Consider the following 20347-nt stretch of genomic DNA (forward strand, 5'->3'; position numbering starts at 1 on the left):
GCCCTATGATATGGCAGGCCGCAGAATTAAGGGCTTCCATCAGACAAGCCCTGAAAACCCTGCAACATGCTCGTGCGCAGGAAGTACATGAGTCTGTCTGTGCATTGACTGCCTAACACTCGTGCGGAGCGAGGGTCAGAAGCTATGCTGATTGGTGAGCCATCAATACCTACTGTATGTAGGATTCATGTATTTAAAAAACATATATATAAGCAGCAAGAAATATGGGGGGCGTGGCCCCCACGCCCTTTAAAAGAAACCGCCCCTGTTCAGTTTTGTATTTCACTAAGGTGCCTGTTTTCTTTTGTCCTGTTTTGTTATTCTCAGTGGTAATAGGATATTTAAAGCTTCCTATAGCAACTCAGTTTTTTGTTTTGTTTTTAAACAGAATTGTGTCTAGTCTGTGTTGGATGTTAGTTGTGTTTCTAAGTATTCAAAATTGAGTTTGTCCACGGTCGATAGGTGGATGCATGTAAGGTGGTTTTAGGTGTGGCTTTCTGGTGTTTTATGTTGGAAAGCTAGCAAATGGTCGTTTGAACAAGTGAATGGAGTAATCGTTTAAAGGTAACTAGTTCTGGATTTGCAAAAATGACATCAAGGATGTGTCCAGCGATTTGTGTGGGTTTTTGGACAATCTGATGTAGGTTTAGTGTGTCTAGGCAAGTGATGATGGTTTCTGGATGGGGGATATCGAGTTTGTCAAACCAAATGTTAGGTCACCAAGAATGTGTAGGGTTGTCAGGTTAGAAACTGTGTCTAGGAATGTGTCTGGGAATGTTGCATTGCTAGGTGGAGGTCTGTAAAGCAGAAGGAAGTTACAGGAGGAAGTTGGTGTAGGGTTGCATCTGGTCAAGAGGGCCTTACAAAAGTATATGGAAATTTCGTCAGGTTTAGTGAGATTTATTGATTGCTTGAATATAACAGCATGTCCACCTTCTCTTTTGCCTATACGATTTTGTCTGATAGAAGAATGGCTTCATGCAACAACAGAGCCATGCTAACTGAAGGCGTAACCAAATGCACTATTCAATCTGGAGCATGTAACCTCAATATCTGTGACAGCAAATTCAACACCTCACACATGAAATGGCAGTAGAATAAATGAAAAAAACTGCAATACTCTTGTGAGAACCAACAATTGTGATCGTATGGGGAAGTAGATTAGACTTTAATCTGTGCTAAATGTTTAAAACTTTCAGAACAGAAAAAAGAATGGCTAAAGGAAAAAAAAGAGGCTATGACATGGCAGCTGGGTAATTTTCTAGGCATGCGCACCTACAAAATGGTACTGTTTTTTTTTTAATTTACTGCATTAGATTAGTAAATTAAAAAATAAGAGGCACAAATGCATTTTTGTCTGGAAGTATAGGTGGGGTAACACCACGGAGGGTACGCTAGGGGGAGCATCACAAAGGATACGGTTGAGGGAAACAAAATAGAGGGACTGGGGGGGGGGGGGGGGGGACTACACTGAGGGTGGGGGTAGAGAGAGAAGCACTGAGCTTTTGGATACAATCGACATTTTAAATGAAGATACTGTGGCAGCACATGATCTGGATCACATAAAAGAATATTTTATTTTGCATATGTAAACGTGAACTATATGCGAATGGAAACAAACCCAATTACTTAAACCTGAAAAAAGATTCCAATTGACATTAAAATCAATTCATAAATGATTATCACATCTCCAACACACAATACCAGGACGTTACCTGCAAGCAGCATTTGGACTTGCATTTCTTGAGAGAAGCAACTCCACACATTTCAAAATGTTGTCTTCTGAGGAACGAGCGGTACATGCTGCCATAAGTACTGTAAATTCCTCTAAAATTAGAAGAAAAATATAAAATGAAATCACAAATTGATAAAACCAAAATAATTACAGAAAATGCATTGCTAATCAATGCACAATGATGACATTAATATGAAGAGAAGTTCAACGAACAGTTATGGATACATCAAAACTTATCAAGTTTATGCAGATTCCTGCAAATCAATGCAACTTACATTACAGCATACACATACCCACAGAGAAATAAGAAAACTGCAAAAAAAAAATACACATAAGCACCCGCATACAAACGCACTGAAAACCGCAAGCAAATCATATCCTAATGTTTGTTGTGGGTGACCTTTATATTTGCTGAATCACACAAAAGATACGAAGACACTTTCCTCAACAAGGTATATGCAGGTCTGTAGTAGAAGCATATTGAAAAAAGAAAAAAGTGATGGGTGGAAGTGCTTGAATTAATCTTGAGTTATACAATAAAACCATTGAACCATGAGCAATGATTTTACACCAAGCCCAGTCTATGTCTACGATAGATACAAGAGGTATGTTCTCATTAAAAAGCTAAAGCTGTCTGAATGCAAGACCAAAAGGTGATGGGTGAGTAATGCTTTAATTAATACCTTCACTATTAATTATGCTGTCTCCAAACCTCTCTAAACACTCCCATGCACACCCATACGCATCGTTTCTGGAATCTGGAAACGTACACAGTGAAGTGTTCTATTGTGCTTGACTGGCGGTAGTTAATTTCTTTTTAGGCTTTTAAGGGGGCCATACTGTGAGGTGGCTAGCTCCCTTAGATTTTTAATTCGCCGCATTTCAGTTTAGCTGCCTTTTTAATAATTTTATGATTTAGATATTTGTTTCACACCATTGTTTTATTTGTGTCTTATGTTATCAGTACTCTGGATTTGCAGGGGAACCTGCATATGCCAGAGAAGGGTTGCTGAACCACAGTTACTCTATTCTTTTTCCCACTGGTTGTTTGAGGTTGAAGCTCTAGAGCATCTACGAGTATCTGGGACCTCCTCCGGGCACACCTCCCTCTACCACGGCCTACTTAAGAGGCCCGGAAGTGCGTCTGCACGGTGTCTGGAATACTGACATCTACACTGAAGTCTCTATTGTGTTTGACTGGCGGTAGTTATTTCCCATGTAGGCTCCTTTGGAGCCATATTGGGAGCAGCCTGGCTCCCTTACATTTTTAATTTGCAGTATTTCAGGCTTGCGGCCTTTTTTAATCATTTTATGATTTAAGTATTTGTTTCACACCTTTGTTTTATTTGTGTCTTATGTTACCAGTACTCTGGATCTGCAGGGGATCCTGCATCTGCCAGAATCGGGTTACTGGACCCCAGTTACTTCACTCTTTTGCCCACAGTTTTTTAGGACTTAGTGCTCTAGCGTGTCTTCGAGTCTCTTGGACCTCCTCCTTACACCCCCTTTCTACCACAGCATACAAAAGAGACCCAGAACAGCGTCCGCACAGTGGATGGGAGCAGCGGGCACATCTAAGGAAAGATCGACTGAGTCTGTCCTCAGCCAGACAGTGCCAAGCGCCAGAACCCCTACCCTTTTTCCCCGCCAACCTTATACAAAAAATGCACTGATGGAAATAGGTAAACAAGGTAAGACCTGCATATGCCCCCGCACTGATATTAAAGTCCCTGAACCTAATATATATATATATATATATATATATATATATATATATATATATATATATTCCGCTCACCACATCCACAGGTTCTCGTCCTATATAAAGATCGCAGCACTCACCGGGGTGGTTACACAAACAAGTTTATTATGAAACCTCACAGCAAAGTAAGACGCGTTTCGGCATCGGCCTTCGTCAATTGTTACACAAAGATACGAGGCTGCCATTGTTGCTTTATAACCATTGCCTATTCACATTTCAACAACACAAACAAGGGACACATGCATAGTATATTGGTGCCGCCATCTTGTAACGTGCAATAACCTCCTAACTTAGTAAACATCCTAAGTTAACAATCAGACTTTGAAACTTGTGAATCTCAGTAATCATTACTCAATAGGAGTTCAGTGAAATCAAGTGTGAATTTAAATATGATTTTAAATACCCACCCTGAATGGGCATAGTCCGTAAAGCGCCCTTGTAATTTGACTCATAGTTAAATCTTGCCCTGGATGGGCTTGAACAATGGTTATACATCTTACTATCTACATTTTCTTAGTATAATTAGAAACAAATATCTATAACTTATACATCATTGTATTATAAATCAATCTCAGCAGGTTCACAAAAGTTCATATTTAGGCCAGTCGGCCATAAAACATCCTGCAAAATATAATCATAGTATTAATCAATAAATGCACCTGGATATCTAAGTTCATGCCTGGTCAACTGATCCCAGTTGTATGCCAGACATGTCAGACTGATCAACATTGTTTCAAAGAACTGTGTCAAAAACATATCAAAAGACTATATCAAGAAGCATTGATGATCAAAACAAAGCATTTATCCCAAATGTACCGATAATTCCTCATGCATGTTGAGTCCCTTCGGCATTTTGCTCTGGAGATCTATAATATAGCGAGATTCCAATCGCCTTCGTTTCTGTAAACGATCTCCCCCTCTCACATTTGTCGGAACGCTATCTAAGCAGATGTACGACAACAGATCCCTGTTGCGCTTGTGTTCCTTGTCAAAATGCCTGGCTACAGGGTAGGACTTATCGTTATTCTTAATGGCCCGCATGTGCTCTAAAATCCGCAACTTCACCGGATGAGTGGTGCTCCCAATGTATCCGAGCCCACACGGACAGATCAAACAATAAATAGCATATGGGGTGGAGCAGGTTAGGAATTTCTGTATACACTTGGGTGTGGTCAACCCTAGTACCTTGTATGTTAATGTACGTTTACTATGTTTGCAGGCCTTGCAACGGCAAGGATAGAAACCATTTAAAGGTGGCAGCTTGGGTTGTATTGTGTGTCCCACATGGTGGCTTCTCACTAGATGGTTCTTAAGGGATCTAGTCTTTCTGAAAGTGACCAAAGGATTGGTAGGCAAATCTTCCCTAATAATCGGGTCAGTGAGTAAGATGTTCCAATTCTTATGTAATATTCTCTTAATATCACCTGCATTCTCAGAGAAGGTAGTAATTACTCTGAAGGCCCCATTCTTATTCTCTTTCTTCTGGGACTGCAAAAGATCTTTGCGATTAATTTTGCTAACCTTACTCAGGGCTTGTGTGAGAACAGCCTCACTATAACCCCTTTTTCTGAATCGTTGTAGACTCTAATTTGCTGCTTTGCGAAATTCCACATCATTAGAGTTGTTCCTTCTATTCGCAATAGCTCACCATATGGTATGCTTTCAATCAGCTTTTTAGGATGACTACCTGTGGCATATAGTTTCGAATTGCCTGCCGTAGCCTTTCTATAAAGTTTGGTCTGTATTTTGCCTCTTTCATCAATGTATACTGTAAGATCCAAATAATTAACTGAAGTTTTACTGATTTCTCCCGAAAACCTCAAGTTAACATCATTTCGATTCAGTATTTCTATGTAGGTGGCTGCTAGTTCAATGGGACAATCCATTACAATAAAAAAGATCGATATAACGATACCAACCTACAATTCTGCTGTTCCACTCTTTATTGACATTGGCCCAGGCCACCTGCTCCTCCCACCAGCCCACGAACAAGTTCGCGAAACTGGGGGAGGAGCAGGTTCCCATGGCCACGCCCGACATTTGCTTATATAGCGGTTTACCAAATAAGAACATATTATTGTTCAAGCAAAACAATGAACTCAGATAACATTTTGTTATGTTCATAAAATCTTACGGGACGTTTGTCTAAGAAGCTCTGCACGGCCCTAAGTCCATCATCGTGTGCTATGCACATGTATAAGCTAGTGATATCCAATACCATCATGCAATAACTGTCTTTCCAATCAATGTTTTCAATGCAGTTCAAAAAATATTTAGTTTCTTTCAAGTATGACCTTAAAGATGTCACTAGAGGAGAAAGAAAGGAGTCAATATAGATCGATAAATGTTCCGTTAAACTCCCATTGGAGGCCACAATAGGTTTCCCCGGTGGATTGTTCTTATCTTTGTGAACTTTGGGGAGGTAATAAAAGGTCGGGATGATGGGACAGACACCTCAGGAATAGATATTCATCAGTGTTCAACATATTGACATTGTACCATTTAGAAATCATATCATGGTAGTCTTTAATGCTGTTGTTATACACCCCTTCGCTCACTTTTAAGTACGTGTTAGCATCTCCCAATTGTCGCAGTGCTTCAGTTTTGTACCGAGTGTGTGTCAACAGTACGATATTTCCTCCCTTGTCTGAAGGCTTACAAACCAAGGAATAATCATCACACAGCTTCTTAAGTGCTTGCTGTTGCTTAAGGGTAAAATTGCCCCTTTTAGTCGTATATTTATTTGTATTTCTTAAACGTACTAGAACTCTCACAACTGCATCAGAAAAGGTGTCAATGGCATCCGTTCCTGTGATGGGCATGAAGTTGGAGGCAGGTTTAAAAGTACTCGCTCCTTTTTTTGCACTTCCATTTCCATCAATAATTGGGTACTGCCAATATTCCCATCTGTATCTTCATCAATTTCTTGACGTAATCCTTCCATAGTTCTCACACTCACCAAGTCTCTGCATTGTAAACCGTCCTCAACAATATCTCTAGTTCCCAGAGGTTTAACTGGAGGCGGTTTCAATTTAAAGAATTTATGCAGTTTGAGTTTCCTCGCAAATTTAAAAATGTCTATTCAGGTTTGAGTAAATTCGAAATTTCTTCGGGGACAGAAGGAAAGTCCCAGTTTTAGAATGGTTCTTCTTCCACAGTGAGTATCTTAGATGTTAAATTGATGATGGTCAAGCTTGCTTCTTATCCATTAAATTCATTCAGTTCTTTTTCTTGTAGAAGTTATTGCTGCGGGTTACCGGTGGCGAGCCTACAACCTTTCTGGCCCCCCTCCCCCGCCTCGTCTTCCTCTTCGTTTCTCTGGGGGCTTGCCCCTGCCCCCCTCTAACTGCTGTTTTCTCATCAATTTGAACTCCTCGTGAAAAGGAGAAGGATCGGTTATGCCTTCCTCACTGGATATTTCATCAACAGTGGTATCGGACTCAGAAGTCTCAGGTACCTTGGGTGCTGGACCCCTTGCTTTTTTTCTCAATTCCTTTCTTGGGTTATCATATTTTTTAGCAAATGTCAATACCCTGCCCAGGCTGTAATCCCTCTCGTCTCTGTCGAATTTCTCTTCTTTACGTTGTTTAATCTTTTCTTCGTATTTTTTTAGACGTTTTTTCATCAGTTCACGTTTCTCCCCAGATTTGTCTGGTCCTCTTCTTTTGACAGTTCTTCTTCCAGCTTCTTAATCTTTTCCAGTGCTTTCTCTCGGTCACTTCAAGCAAAGCGTACCAGGATCTGTAGGCTCCATTTACACGATTGGGCAGTATGCTCCGCCCATGCATCCAGCAAAAGCGGGTCCGGGTTCTCATACGCCGGTATTGTATAAATCCTTAAGCCCCTTGGGACTCGGTCAACATCTATATAATTTTGCAACGATGTTGCCTCCCACCATTTTCTTATCTCGCGTTCATAAAAACGCTCCAGGGCTGTCAGTCTCGTATTGAGGTCTGTTGTACCTCCGCCTGTTTGGGTTGTGCCTGCTCTCTGAGTATCATTTTGTTTCTTTTTATTCTTGAACATACCAAGTTCCGCCTTGCGTCTCTCTGTTTCACAAAACATTCTTAATATTTCAGATGCTGCGTCCGCAGCTTCTCGTACTTAGTGCTGTTTCCCCCTGGCTCTGTGTTAATAGTGGTTGGATGTAAAAGTCTATATAATCAAGGTCTCTGATGTGCCACAAGCACCTTACCCGGTCAATTCCTCGTCGTTCCCTGCACCTCTTAACAACAAATCCCAGTTTCCGTGCGATACGTGGCTTCACTTCGCATCACATCAATGGTGCGGCTGGAAAATGATACAGTAGCTGCCACAACACCAGCCTGCCGCACTCTCGAGCGGGTGCCCACGTAACGGGGGTGTGCCCGTTTCAAGTATTCCGCTCACCACATCCACAGGTTCTCGTCCTGTATAAAGATCGCAGCACTCACGGGGTAGTTCCACAAACAAGTTTATTATGAAACCTCACAGCAAAGTAAGACGCGTTTCGGCATCGGCCTTCGTCAATTGTTACACAAAGATACGAGGCGGCCATTGTTGCTTTATAACCATTGCCTATTCACATTTCAACACAAACAAGGGACACATGCATAGTATATTGGTGCCGCCATCTTGTAACGTGCAATAACCTCCTAACTTAGTAAACATCCTAAGTTAATAATCAGACTTTGAAACTTGTGAATCTCAGAAATCATTACTCAATAGGAGTTCTGTGAAATCAAGTGTGAATTTAAAAATGATTTTAAATACCCGCCCTGAATGGGCATAGTCCGTAAAGCGCCCTTGTAATTTGACTCATAGTTAAATCTTGCCCTGGATGGGCTTGAACAATGGTTATACATCTTACTATCTACATTTTCTTAGCATAATTAGAAACAAATATCTGTAACTTAGACATCATTGTATTATAAATCAATCTCAGCAGGTTCACAAAAGTTCATATTTAGGCCAGCCAAGAGTGCGGCAGGCTGGTGTTGTGGAAGCTGATGTATATATGTATATATATATTAAAGAGTTGACTATTCTCGTGTTTAACTTCCCCATGCTCCGAAGGCGACAGTATGACAGCCAATACCTGAGCACGTTAGGGCGCCTCCAAACAACAGCAGCCATAAGGTTAATTGCCTACTCAACTACTCAATACTCACTCGCTCATAAAACACACTGTGGAGTTTGCGGATTTATCAGAGCAAAAAGGTACTGACGTTGCCTTCCTAACAGAAATGTGGGTAGATGAAGTATCTGACCCTGCCTTCATAGCATGCTTACCTCGGGGCAACGATCTAATTAGACTTGATAGACCCCAAAGGAAAGACGGTGGCCTAGCTATCAACCATCGGAGTGGTATTAAGGCCCAAAAGAGAACTTCATACAGTCTCTGCTGGGCTTTATGGAAGCATGTATTGACTATCTCACCTTTACCATCTTAGGTGATATACATTTTTATTTAGAATGTCCAGATAGTAAAAGCAAAGAACATCTACTGGTAAGTCTCGTGAGTTTTGATTTTCAACAATTAGTTACAATCTACCCACTCAATTGGTCTATAGTTCGAATATAATTATTGATAAATTCTTACCTTTAAGTCAAACTGATCATAAGGTTAACCTGTTTAAACTCAAAATTCTAACTTTTAGAATTGATGAAGCCAAAGCACCAGTGATGTGCAATAACCGGGCTTGGAAAAATATTGATACTCCTAAACTAGATGCCTTCTTAAAAAAAACACACCCGGGGGAGGAGCTTCGCGGGCAACCAAGATGGCCACGTAAGCTCGGAGCTCCGCGGACCTTCCGATCCTCCGCAACTATCCTGCCCGTAATCCTGATCCACGAGGGTGGATACCCGCTGCTGAGGGCCCCCTGAGGCGAGCACCGTTTTCAGAATTCAAATCGGTGTCTCCTACGCGGAGCTACGTCGAGTGGGACTCCATGCCAGCTCGGTGCCATTGTCTCTGGGACTCCGCTGCTACGCCCTGCTGATCTGCGGAGTTCCAGCCTGCTTTCGTCAACGGAGAAGTGTACTGGCCAGCGGTGCTATTTGGACGGCGGGGCACACCTGGAAAGGTTTCCCAACGACGTCCCGGTGATAACTTCGGGTCTCTGGGCTTGGACTTGCCTGGCATAGCCCTTTGTTCTCTGGGACCTAACATGGCGGGCAAGGGGGACCTCAACAAGCCATCTAACAGAGGAGTGCGCAGTAAATCGCAACAACAGCAGCAGAATCGGATTGAGCGCTACACTCAGCCGAAAACTCCGCCTGTTACTGGTCCCTCTGCCAAGGGCATCCCACATTCGGGCTCGCCGGACGGCTCTGAGCCCACTTTGACCGACATTTTGGGAGCCATTACAAGTTTCCGGGCGGACATGCAGCAACAACATGAAGTCCTCACGCACAAGGTGGATGGCATGGCCGTTGATCTGTCCCTCATCAGAGCCGACTTGGGCAAAACCAATGACAGGGTTAAGAATCTGGACATCAAGACGGCCAGTCTTACGGAAGACGTTTCGGATTTGCAAACGGAGGTCCGGAACCTGCAGAGGACGGCGGAGCACTTCGCGAGGCGGCTGGATGATTTCGAAAGCCGGGCCAGGCGGCAGAACGTCCGCATTGTCGGCGTACCGGAGGGTTCGGAGGAGGCGGCGACGGACCTCCTCGTTGAAGAATTGATCAGGACTCATCTGGCCCCGCCTGGCCTCAGCAACTTTTTCTCGGTGGAGCGTGCCCACCGGGTACCGGGTGGCCCGCCGAAGACTGGCGTGGCGCCTAGACCCATCGTGGCCCGGCTGCTTAACTTACGCGACAGGGATGCTGTCCCTGCAGGCTTCCAGGCGACATGGACCACTTAAATTTCAAAACGCTGATGTCCATTTCTACCCAGATTTCACCAGGACGGTTCAGCGACAGCGCCAGAGCTATTCTGGGGTGAAGCGGCGGCTACGGGACCTAGGCCTCAAGTACTCTATGATGTTCCCTGCTAAGCTCCGGATCGAATACGAGGGCCGTGCCCTGTTTTTTGACTTCGCTGAGAACATCAGTGACTGGCTGGACACTCTATCACCGCGCCGAGAAGCACAGGAGGATCATGAGGGTGGCGCTGCTGGCGGCTCGGACCTATGAGACTTGGTTCTGTAATGGGTGACTACTTGATTCTCTTGCTTGCCTCAGTGGCCATCTAATGTTGCTTTTAGATGCCGTACTATCTTTCCTGTTAGCACATGGAGGGTGGCGGGAGGTGTTCGCGGAGATTCCTTACTCCTCTGGGTGTCTTTTTGTAGAGTAGTTATGGGGCGACAGGCACACTGCTGGTTGGGGGGGCTTTTTAGTCACATGCAGGGGTGCAGGGTGGAGGGTGCAACTTTGCGAGTTTTGTTGATTGTTTGTTCTATCTCTTTTTCTTCCTTGAGGCAATGGACTGTGTGTTTTACTGTACAATGGACGTTTGGGTTGGATGGAGTCGGGTGGGGCGGGTTGTTCGGGGATGGGGGGTAGGAAATTAAAAGTGCTTAGCTGGAATGTCAATGGATTAGGTGATCGAGTTAAGAGAGGTGTGGTGCTCCAGCTGATAAAAAGGAACATGCCTGATATTGTGTTACTGCAGGAAACGCACTTAGTGGGTAACTCTTGTAGGGCCCTGAATCGCAAGGGTTACAAAATGGTCGCTCACTCTGGGTTCTCCTCGGGCTCCCGGGGGGCGGGCATCCTTGTACGTGCGTCCCTTCCTCTTGAGATAGACGTCACCCTGCTAGATGATAGGGGACGCTACGCAGCTGTGGCGGGAAGATGGGAGGGGCGTTCCCTGGCCCTGCTATCGGTTTATGTTCCCCCTGGCCTCCAATCTAGCACCTTCCGGGACCTTGGTGGCGCCATTTTGTCCCTGCCTTCGGGCCTGTTGATCCTAGGGGGTGATTTCAACTCAGTCTGCTCTGGCGCTCTGGACCGTCAGCCACCGAGAGACCTCCCGGGTTCCCAAACGTGGCTGCCGACCTTCCTTGACTCTATGGGTCTGGTGGATTGTTGGCGGCTATTGCATCCGGCGCTTCGTCAGTTTTCATTCCTCTCCGGTGCCCATGGAAGTCTGTCCCGTCTGGATTATGTCCTCACCCTGGCGGCGCAATCGCCGGCCGTTTCTGAGGCGCGTTTTTTGGCGAGGGGCGTTTCCGATCACTCGCCGCTGTGGGTCTCATTTGACTTCGGTGTCCTTTTGTCCAGCCGCCCGGCAGCGATAAATCCCTGGTATTTCCGCAACCATAACACGCGAGCACTTTTGGCCAAGGCCATCGACCTATATTTTACAGAAAATACTGGCTCAGTGGGCTCTGCGGTCACTCTTTGGGAGGCCTTCAAAGCGGTGTTGCGGGGTGAAGCCCTGGCTCTCATCGCGGCGGCTAAACGAACTCGTGATGCGGATCTCATGCAAGTTGAGGAGGAGGTCTTGGATCTCGAGTCCCGTCTGGGGCCCGAGCCCGAACCCTCTCTCCTGCATGAACTCTCTCTGAAACAATCGGAGTACCACGATCTCGCCACGAACGCAGCTCTGATCTTAGCGAAGGAGCAGCAAGGCCGCATTTATGACGTCGGGGACAAGGCTGGCAAATTGCTGGCCTGGCTGGACAGGCGGGAAATGGCAAGTCGGGTGGTCCCGGAGATCCTGTGTGAGGACGGGGTGGTGGTTACTGATCCGAGTGCCATCGCCGAGTCTTTTGCTGACTATTTTCGGGGGGTTTATACCTCCGGTTCGGATCGCTCCGAGGCTGACTCGGCTGAATTCCTCTCGGCGATAGACCTTCCTTGCCTCTCTGAGGAGGACAGGGTAGACATTGACCGGGACATCACTGAGGACGAGATCGCCCTGGCGATCCGCGCATTGCGTGCGGGCAAAGCAACTGGACCCAATGGCATACCGGTTGAACTATACAAGATCCGGCCGGACGTGATCTCCCCTCACCTGAAGGATATGTTCCTCCGTGCCCGTGAGGATGGTGTCTTCCCCCTGGACCAGCGACTGGCCACTATAGTGGTTATTCACAAGGATGGCAAGCCGCGGGATGTTTGTAGGTCCTACCGCCCTATTTCTCTCCTTAATGCCGAACCCAAGATCCTGGCCAAACTGTTGGCTAATCGCTTGATCGGGGTTATTAGTGACCTGGTGCACCCGGACCAGTCCGGTTTTATACCCCGCCGCAATACCGCCCTTAACCTGAGACGCTTGCACGGGGTTATGGCCAGAGTTCACACCATTACGGAACCGGCGGTGCTGGCCTCCCTTGATGCCACAATGGCCTTTGATTCCTTGGAATGGAATTATTTGTGGGCAGTGTTGACGAAACTTGGATTTGGACCGGGTTTCCTGGGCTGGGTGCAACTCCTTTATGCCAGCCCCCTGGCTGCTGTTACGGTTAACGGTCGCATGTCTGCTCCCTTCGCGCTTCAACGCGGCACCAGACAGGGCTGTCCCTTGTCTCCGCTCCTGTTTGCGCTGGCTCTAGAGCCCCTCGCGGCGATGCTGCGCTCGCACCCTGACATGCATGGAATCACCTGGTCCCCGGGCTTTGAGGACAGGGTCTCCCTGTACGCAGACGACATCCTGCTCTACCTCACCTCCCCTTGCAAGTCGCTTATTGTGGCGTGTGATGTGCTCCGGCTGTTTGGGCGCTACTCCGGCCTGATTATTAACTGGGCCAAATCCTCCCTTTACATCCTCAAGGGTGACACGCCGCGCCTCCCCAGAGGTTGCAACATACAACTGGCGGGACAAGGCTTTAAGTACTTGGGGATTTACATTTCACACAACCCTAAGGCAAGGTACGACCAAAACTTGCTCCCCCCGCTCCACCGACTGCGGCGGGATGTGGAGAGTTGGCGTAAGCTCCCTCTCTCGTTGCTGGGCCGGGCGGCGTTATTTAAAATGATGTCCCTGCCCAGGTTCCTGTATGCCTTGCAGAATACTCAGGACCTTGTCCCGGCCCGCTACTTCAGGGAGGTTGAGAGCCTGCAGCGTGCCCTTCTTTGGGATGGACGACCTCGTGTCGCTGTCCGGAAGCTTACCCTGCCATGGTATGACGGGGGCATTGCGTTACCAGACGTGCGGAGATACTACTGGGCCTCTCAACTTACCGCTATCAATCATGGTTTTTACGGTCCCGTGAACAGCCCCGGCTATGCCATGGAGGCAATTACTATCGCGCCCTATATTCTAGATCCTTCGATCGGAACCTCACGGGCCCGACCAAGGCGGCGGTCCATACGTGGCGAACGGTCACTAAGATACAGGGCTGGCAGGGCAGGCTGACGAGATTTACCCCCCTCTTTGATTCCGAAATTTTGGGCAAGCTTTGGCACACCAAGGGCTTTGAGAAGTGGGACCTCATAGGCATCTCGAGGGTTGAGGACATGCTTTCCAGGGGGGTGGTCAAGACTTTCCCACAGCTGCAGGCGGAGTATAAATTGAGTGGAACGGAGTTCTTCCGCTACGCCCAGCTGCAACATGCAATAACCTCCGCCAGGCCGGAGGAGGGTGACATCCCCGAGAGCTCGCCTTTGGAGGACAGGGTGCTGGACGGGCATATGCCGGATAGCGCCATCTCTCTGTCCTACAGGAAGCTGATAAACGTTCAGGTGGACCTCCTCCAGCGCTTACGGGAGCAGTGGGTGGCCGATGGGTTGGAACTGGACGATGAGGACTGGCAGAGTGCTGTGTCCTCCCCTAAGGAGGTCGCCATTTCCTCACGTCTGAGGCTGGTCCAGTTTAAAATTCTTCACCGAGTGTATGTCACCGGCCCCAGGCTTGTGCATATGGGCTTCTCGCCGGATGGCCTTTGTCGTCGTGGCTGCGGAGCCCTTGCCACCTTTCTGCATATATTGTGGGAGTGTCCCGTTATTGCCCCCTACTGGGAGAGGGTCCATAGAGTTATGCGGGAGGTGACTGGAGTGGAGTTAGCTGCGGAGGCGCGTAGGTGCCTCCTAAATGTTTGGGAGCCTAATGACTATGATACGGCGCAGACCCGATGGGCTACACTGGGCAATATGGTCGCTAAACGGGACATAGCACAGAGATGGGGTTCTAACGTGGCCCCCCTGGTGGTACAATGGAAGGCCAACATGGACTGGTGTATGTTGCGTGAAAAGACTGTGTATACTGCCAGGGGGCGGCCTCAGACATGGAACAAGGTATGGGGAGCCTGGAACGCCTACAGAGGGGATTTGTGCCTACCACCTGCACCGTTGCCACGTGATGAACGCTTGTCGCCATAGACGTTGACAACAGCTATGCTACTCTTGTTCTGATTCTCCTGTTCTTCCTTCCCCCCCCCCCGCTTTTTGCTACATTCTGCATCAGTTCTTTCTACAACTTCTCTAGCCTCTGCCGCCTCCTACCGACTCATGGTCTTTTTTCTTCCATTGCCTTTTCCGCGCCCTCGGGCGCTTTCGTTTATGTTTCTGTGTGTAAAAAATAAAAAACAACCTGCATTGTTCTGACATGAATCGCTTGGCACTATGACCGTTCTGAGACTTTGCTGCCTTGCCTCCAGGATGTTAGGCTGAATAGCTGTGTGCTTTCTCACAATAAAGGTTTTAAAAATTTAAAAAAAAAAAAAAAAAAAACCACACCCTCAACTAATGATGACCTGGAACAAGCCTCAGTCACATATGACTCTTGGATAAATGCAGCTGTATCCCAGCTTGCTCCCCCCCCAAAAAAGAATAAACCATTGAAAAATGCCTGCTGCGCCAGGGTTTTCACAAGACTTTAGGGCACCAAAGAAAAGATGCTGACACCAAAAATAAATATGGAGAACACAATATAGTCAAGATGAAAAATTAAAAGATAAACACTTATTAAAGGAATATAAACATATGTTGGCTAAAGTACACTTAAACTTTTGGCTTTTCCCCTAGACCATTTTCCTGAGCAAGAGCTGTGAAGTTCTATGCTGCAGGTACTTGCCACTGCTAATCAGTGTGCAAGTACAGATGTTCCGTGTATAAATTGTAGTGGTGTTTGGTTGTATCTTATTGGTATGTTTGCCTTACTAGCAAGATCCCTATGTGATGTGCACTGTGTGTGCCAGAGCTAGTACTAACGAAATGCGCAGAGACGGAACAAAGGTCTTCAGTGTAGGGCCTGTGCGCATTATGCTAAATTAGCATGTTGTCCTGACAAGTGCTACCACTGGTCAGGCCTTACTTTCCCTTTTGCATACACATGGGGCACCCCTGTGGGACGTCCTGGGTAACCCCTGGGCAGGGTGCAGTGTAGGTAAAAGGCAGGACCTGTCCCAGTGAGGGTGCTAGGCCCTGACTGTGGAAAAAACTCCATTTAATTTTCCCTGGTGAAAGGCTATCCTGCCCTTAGGACAAAATGAGGGAAGCTGGGTGTAGTATTGTTAGCCTAGTTTCTCAAGAATTGGAAATGGAACAGTGAAGTGTGGTATGTCTGAACTCACAGCATCATAACACATCTTTTTGGGTATATGGTTTTTTCGCTGTGTGTCCAGAAACCGTTGTTTGAGAAAATGGCAGAGTTTGTGCTTTAGACCTTTTTGTGTGTCTCAGCAGAATGTGAATTGCCTGCCTGGATTTGGGAGAGGTGAGAAAGGCAGAGGGAGGTCGTGCCCCGGGGGGGTGGGGAGGGTGGAGACGGCGCCATGCACCTGGAGCGGGGAGAAAGAGTGGCTTTGCGATGTGAAGAGGCCTGGTTCAGAGCCATAAACCAATAGACCCATCTCCCTCTATATGATTAAAGATCCATGCCCCCAGTATCAAAGAGAGGACAGTGACACTGGGGGGGGAGATACGCAAGACTGATTTAGGGAGGGATCGGGGACCCCTGAGCACAAGGAAACTTCAAAGACAATGAGGGGTATAACTGGAAGAACTGTAACCCCAAGACTTTGGTTATGTTGATGATATCGTTAAGAAGGGTCTCGATATTGTTCAGATAAGTGCTGTGAGCGCTTAGAAGACGCCGTGGACTGGTCGAGTCTCTGGCAGCTTTGACCTGTCCGCGATTGGGAAGAAAACCTCTGTCTCAGGAAGAGTTGCTGAATAGGCTGCAGGAGACACTTAACTCTTGCTTTGTGATCTGGGGCTTGTGGGTAGTTTGTAGCTCTTGACCGAGGAGAGACTGAAGGAGTGCTGCAGTGGGTCGTGTCCCCCCTTCTTCCTCAGCAGGACTTTGCTGTGTGCTGAGTACTGCACCCCAAGGGACCGAGGTGAGCTGGCTCCCTGTTCGGAAACACAGGAACATAAAAGTTTCCAGGAAGTCTCAAGTGGCGCAGTGGTGAGACAGTGTTCTGGCAGCCGGAGACCTTTGAATGGGTGCCTAAGGTGATCGTGGGCACCCGAAGCGAATCAAGACTCTGAAGCCCAGGGTGTGTGTCTTGGTGGGGCTACAGGTGTTGGAGCGCCTGTGGATTGTTGACATCGTGGAAGAGAGCCGAGATTCGGGACGCGCAGGGGGTGCCTGTCGCAGTGCAGTCCAGGCACTAGTGAAGAGTATTGGAGAAAAAACAAAGCCCCCCTGAACTATATTTGTTCAATTCCTAGGACAGGGATAAACATATGTGGAAAAAACAATTCCTAGACAATCATCTATGAATACATATATAGATATGCGGAGGATATAACAAACACACTGCAAAATTAGCTAAAAAACATACGTTGTAATTTTTATTCAATACAAAAGTACATGGTTGGTTAAAAAACAATTACATGGAGTCTCAACATAAGTGAAACAGACATCTTATTCGCATATCTTATTGCGAAAGAACAATAAAAATAACATACATAAAAATCTTACTTAATACACAATTGAAATTCATAAAATAAATTGTCGTTCAAGTAGTAATTATTTTCCAACGCACGTTTCGGCGTATCAAACGCCTTCTTCAGGAAATTACCACACTACCTACAAAAAGAATCCATTTATACAATATTAAAAAACTTTTTTAAAAAGCACATAGTATAAAACATCTTAGAAAGTGATTATCTTAGTCTATGATAATCCAATGCAAGACTCCAAATATTTTCAGCATTGTTCAAATTAACACAACCACCTGTGTACATTTATCTGTATTTCAGCCTATATAAACATACTCTTGTTATACCACTGCATTGATTAAAAAACAGACAGTGCATTAATTGATACATATGGCTTGTACACATTTAGGAGCACTCACAAGTTTGTTGCTAGAGACAAGCAATTGGTAATTTAAAATGAAAAGCACCAGCCATAGATAAATGATGTAAAGCAAAAGAATTTTGTTATATAAGGTAGTATACATCAAATTAGAAAGGTATAATAACTTGACTCTGTAATACAAGGTCCGATGAAATGTATTGTGTATTATTCTTGAGTTACTATAATTGATAAATCAGTGGTTTCTATATTATAAAGATAAACTGAACCAAATATTTTTAAGTGATAGTCCTAATTATTGTGACATGCTGATCATAATAATCATCCATGCTTAAGAATGAAAAAGCACTTACTAAAATGATCCTCTTTGATGATAAGGGATTGTAGACTCAAAGGAAACGTTCGGTACTGAGAAAATAATAATGTCAGGACCTCCTTTGTATCTGTAAGCATTGAATTTATTTAACAGTCAACGAACCATTTTACTATCATATTCTTAAGTGATAGTCCTATTTATTATAACATTCTGGTCATAATTATCATCCATGCCAAAGAATGAAAAGCACTTACTAAAATGACCCTCTTTGATGATAAGGGATTGTAGACTCAACGGAAACGTTCGGTACTGAGAAAATATTAGTGTCAGGACATCCTTTGTATTTGTAAGCATTGAATTTATTTAACAGTCGACGAACAATTTTAATGTCATTGTCTTCTTTATTACTGCTTTATCGTGTTTACACTTTAACGGCATCCCAATAATTACATATTATGTTAACCGAACGAGTTGTAGTAATGATCCTAACAAATATATTAAAAAACTCCATACAGGTTAATAATTAGATGTATGTTAAAGGGCCAAGTAGTGATTAAAAGAAACACAATATGATTCTATCAGAGACAACATGGTAGATGGGATCTAAACGTGGGTTAGCTACTTTTAATCTTGAAGGAGACGCTATGCCACAATCAAGAAAAACCTCCTACCTGCATAGGAATATAGATCACCTGCAGATAACTATGATCGTTGAGACACACCAATATGATAACTTTGTGTCGAATTTCAATGTAAGCCGAAGCCGAGCTAAATAAAAAAGATGGAATATACTTATATGAGCTCTTTACCATAGTGTCTGCACCATAATGTCTGCATAGCTACAATATTCAATCCCGATTTAATCCATTAATCTGATATAGGTATAAATTTGATGAATGCTACATACCTAAGAATGATGTGGATATCAGAATTAGCGAGGTTTCAAGAAATCAAGCTTGATATAGCCGATACTGAGATTAGGTTGCCTGTTGTTAAAAATCGCTGTAGATATAAACAAAGCAGAGCAACATAAGTGTCGACTTCTGCATAGCTACTAGTGTAGCAACAAACAGTGTCTGTAGATATCCAAAATGCGAAGCAGCAAAGCTGCCAACTTGTGACCAACTACTAATCTTCCACACTACAATATCCTCCTACGTCCAATATATCCAAAAAACGGGGCGGATAACACATACCTATTACTCTAGCAGATGTCAAAGGAGGCAGCGTCCTCACTCGTCCCTATACCTCTCAAGATAAAATGCTGTGTTATTGGATAACCAACACTGCAGAAGGAGACGGACTAATTCTAATCAGTAAATAGACTAAAACTGCTTATACTACACAAGAAACTATAAATCTAATACTTCTAGTCGATAAAGCAAATACCTGGAAAACGAGCGGGTAGGAATGGAGGCTACCTGTTGATAAACAGCCGATTTCAGCGTCTGACGTCACCGGATAGGGAGGTGTCGAACACTAATCCTTTGAAGTGGCTTCAATATATACTGTCTTGTTGTTGGACATAGATAAGCCACGTGAACCAACCTAGATCACCTGACTGCGATCGCCGGTCTGTGATGCGGAAGCTGATATCGGTTCAGAATCAGTCTACGACTTCCGGCAATTATTTTAAAAAGAGGTTCGTAATCGCACATAGCATACCGCATCAGGCGTGTAATAAGCACGAAAATAACTCCACTGCCTCTCCGTTTGTACAAGGCTTGGGCATATTAATTTAGTATAAGTCACAACCCTCTCTAGACAAAGTGAGTCTCGGGTTGTAAACTGATTTTAAATGAACAATAGAAATACGGGAAAAGGATGGAAAGATGTTAGTACACATGGTATGCAGCGTATGCGGACCGTACAAACGCATCCTTATCCATTAGTCAGGTCTACAACTATCTATAGACAGAGAGGAGACTAAGATAATTAATAAGGATGTGATTCTAGGAGTGAATACATTCACGTACAGCATTCATGTTGAACTATATTCCCACTGATGGTTGAAAAACGATGATAACCCGTGTTACATCCTGGTTATACACAGGATGTGTATATGTGTATATGTGTATAGCACCTAACTCCCTAAACTGATATAAATATATATGAAAAGTTGTGTAATGATTCGGCACAAATTAAATAATAGCGTTTTCCCAAGGGATTTTGCTGTTAAGACCCTATTTGTACGTGTCAAGTGAGAAAATCCAAAAGACTTCTCTCTCTTTACGGATTTTAAGGCCACCTTTGTCATCCGAGATTCTGATTTTAAATTCAATGCTTACAGATACAAAGGAGGTCCTGACACTAATATTTTAACAGTAGCGAACGTTTCCGTTGAGTCTACAATCCCTTATCATTAAAGAGGGTCATTTTAGTAAGTGCTTT

The 20347-nt window shown here is 45.0% G+C and overlaps 1 protein-coding gene across 1 annotated transcript in view; it reads right to left on the bottom strand.

Moving 5' to 3' along the window:
- Nucleotides 1–20347, bottom strand: part of ASZ1 (ankyrin repeat, SAM and basic leucine zipper domain containing 1) — a 1750578-nt gene that overhangs the window by 1238764 nt on the left and 491467 nt on the right. The window contains exon 4 of the mRNA XM_086919410.1: nucleotides 1716–1827. Within this exon, the coding sequence (XP_086775536.1) occupies nucleotides 1716–1827 (112 nt within the window). The remainder of the gene's footprint in view (nucleotides 1–1715; nucleotides 1828–20347) is intronic.

This window comes from Lissotriton vulgaris, chromosome 1_1 (genome assembly GCF_964263255.1).
Source record: "Lissotriton vulgaris chromosome 1_1, aLisVul1.2, whole genome shotgun sequence".
NCBI lineage: Eukaryota > Metazoa > Chordata > Amphibia > Caudata > Salamandridae > Lissotriton > Lissotriton vulgaris.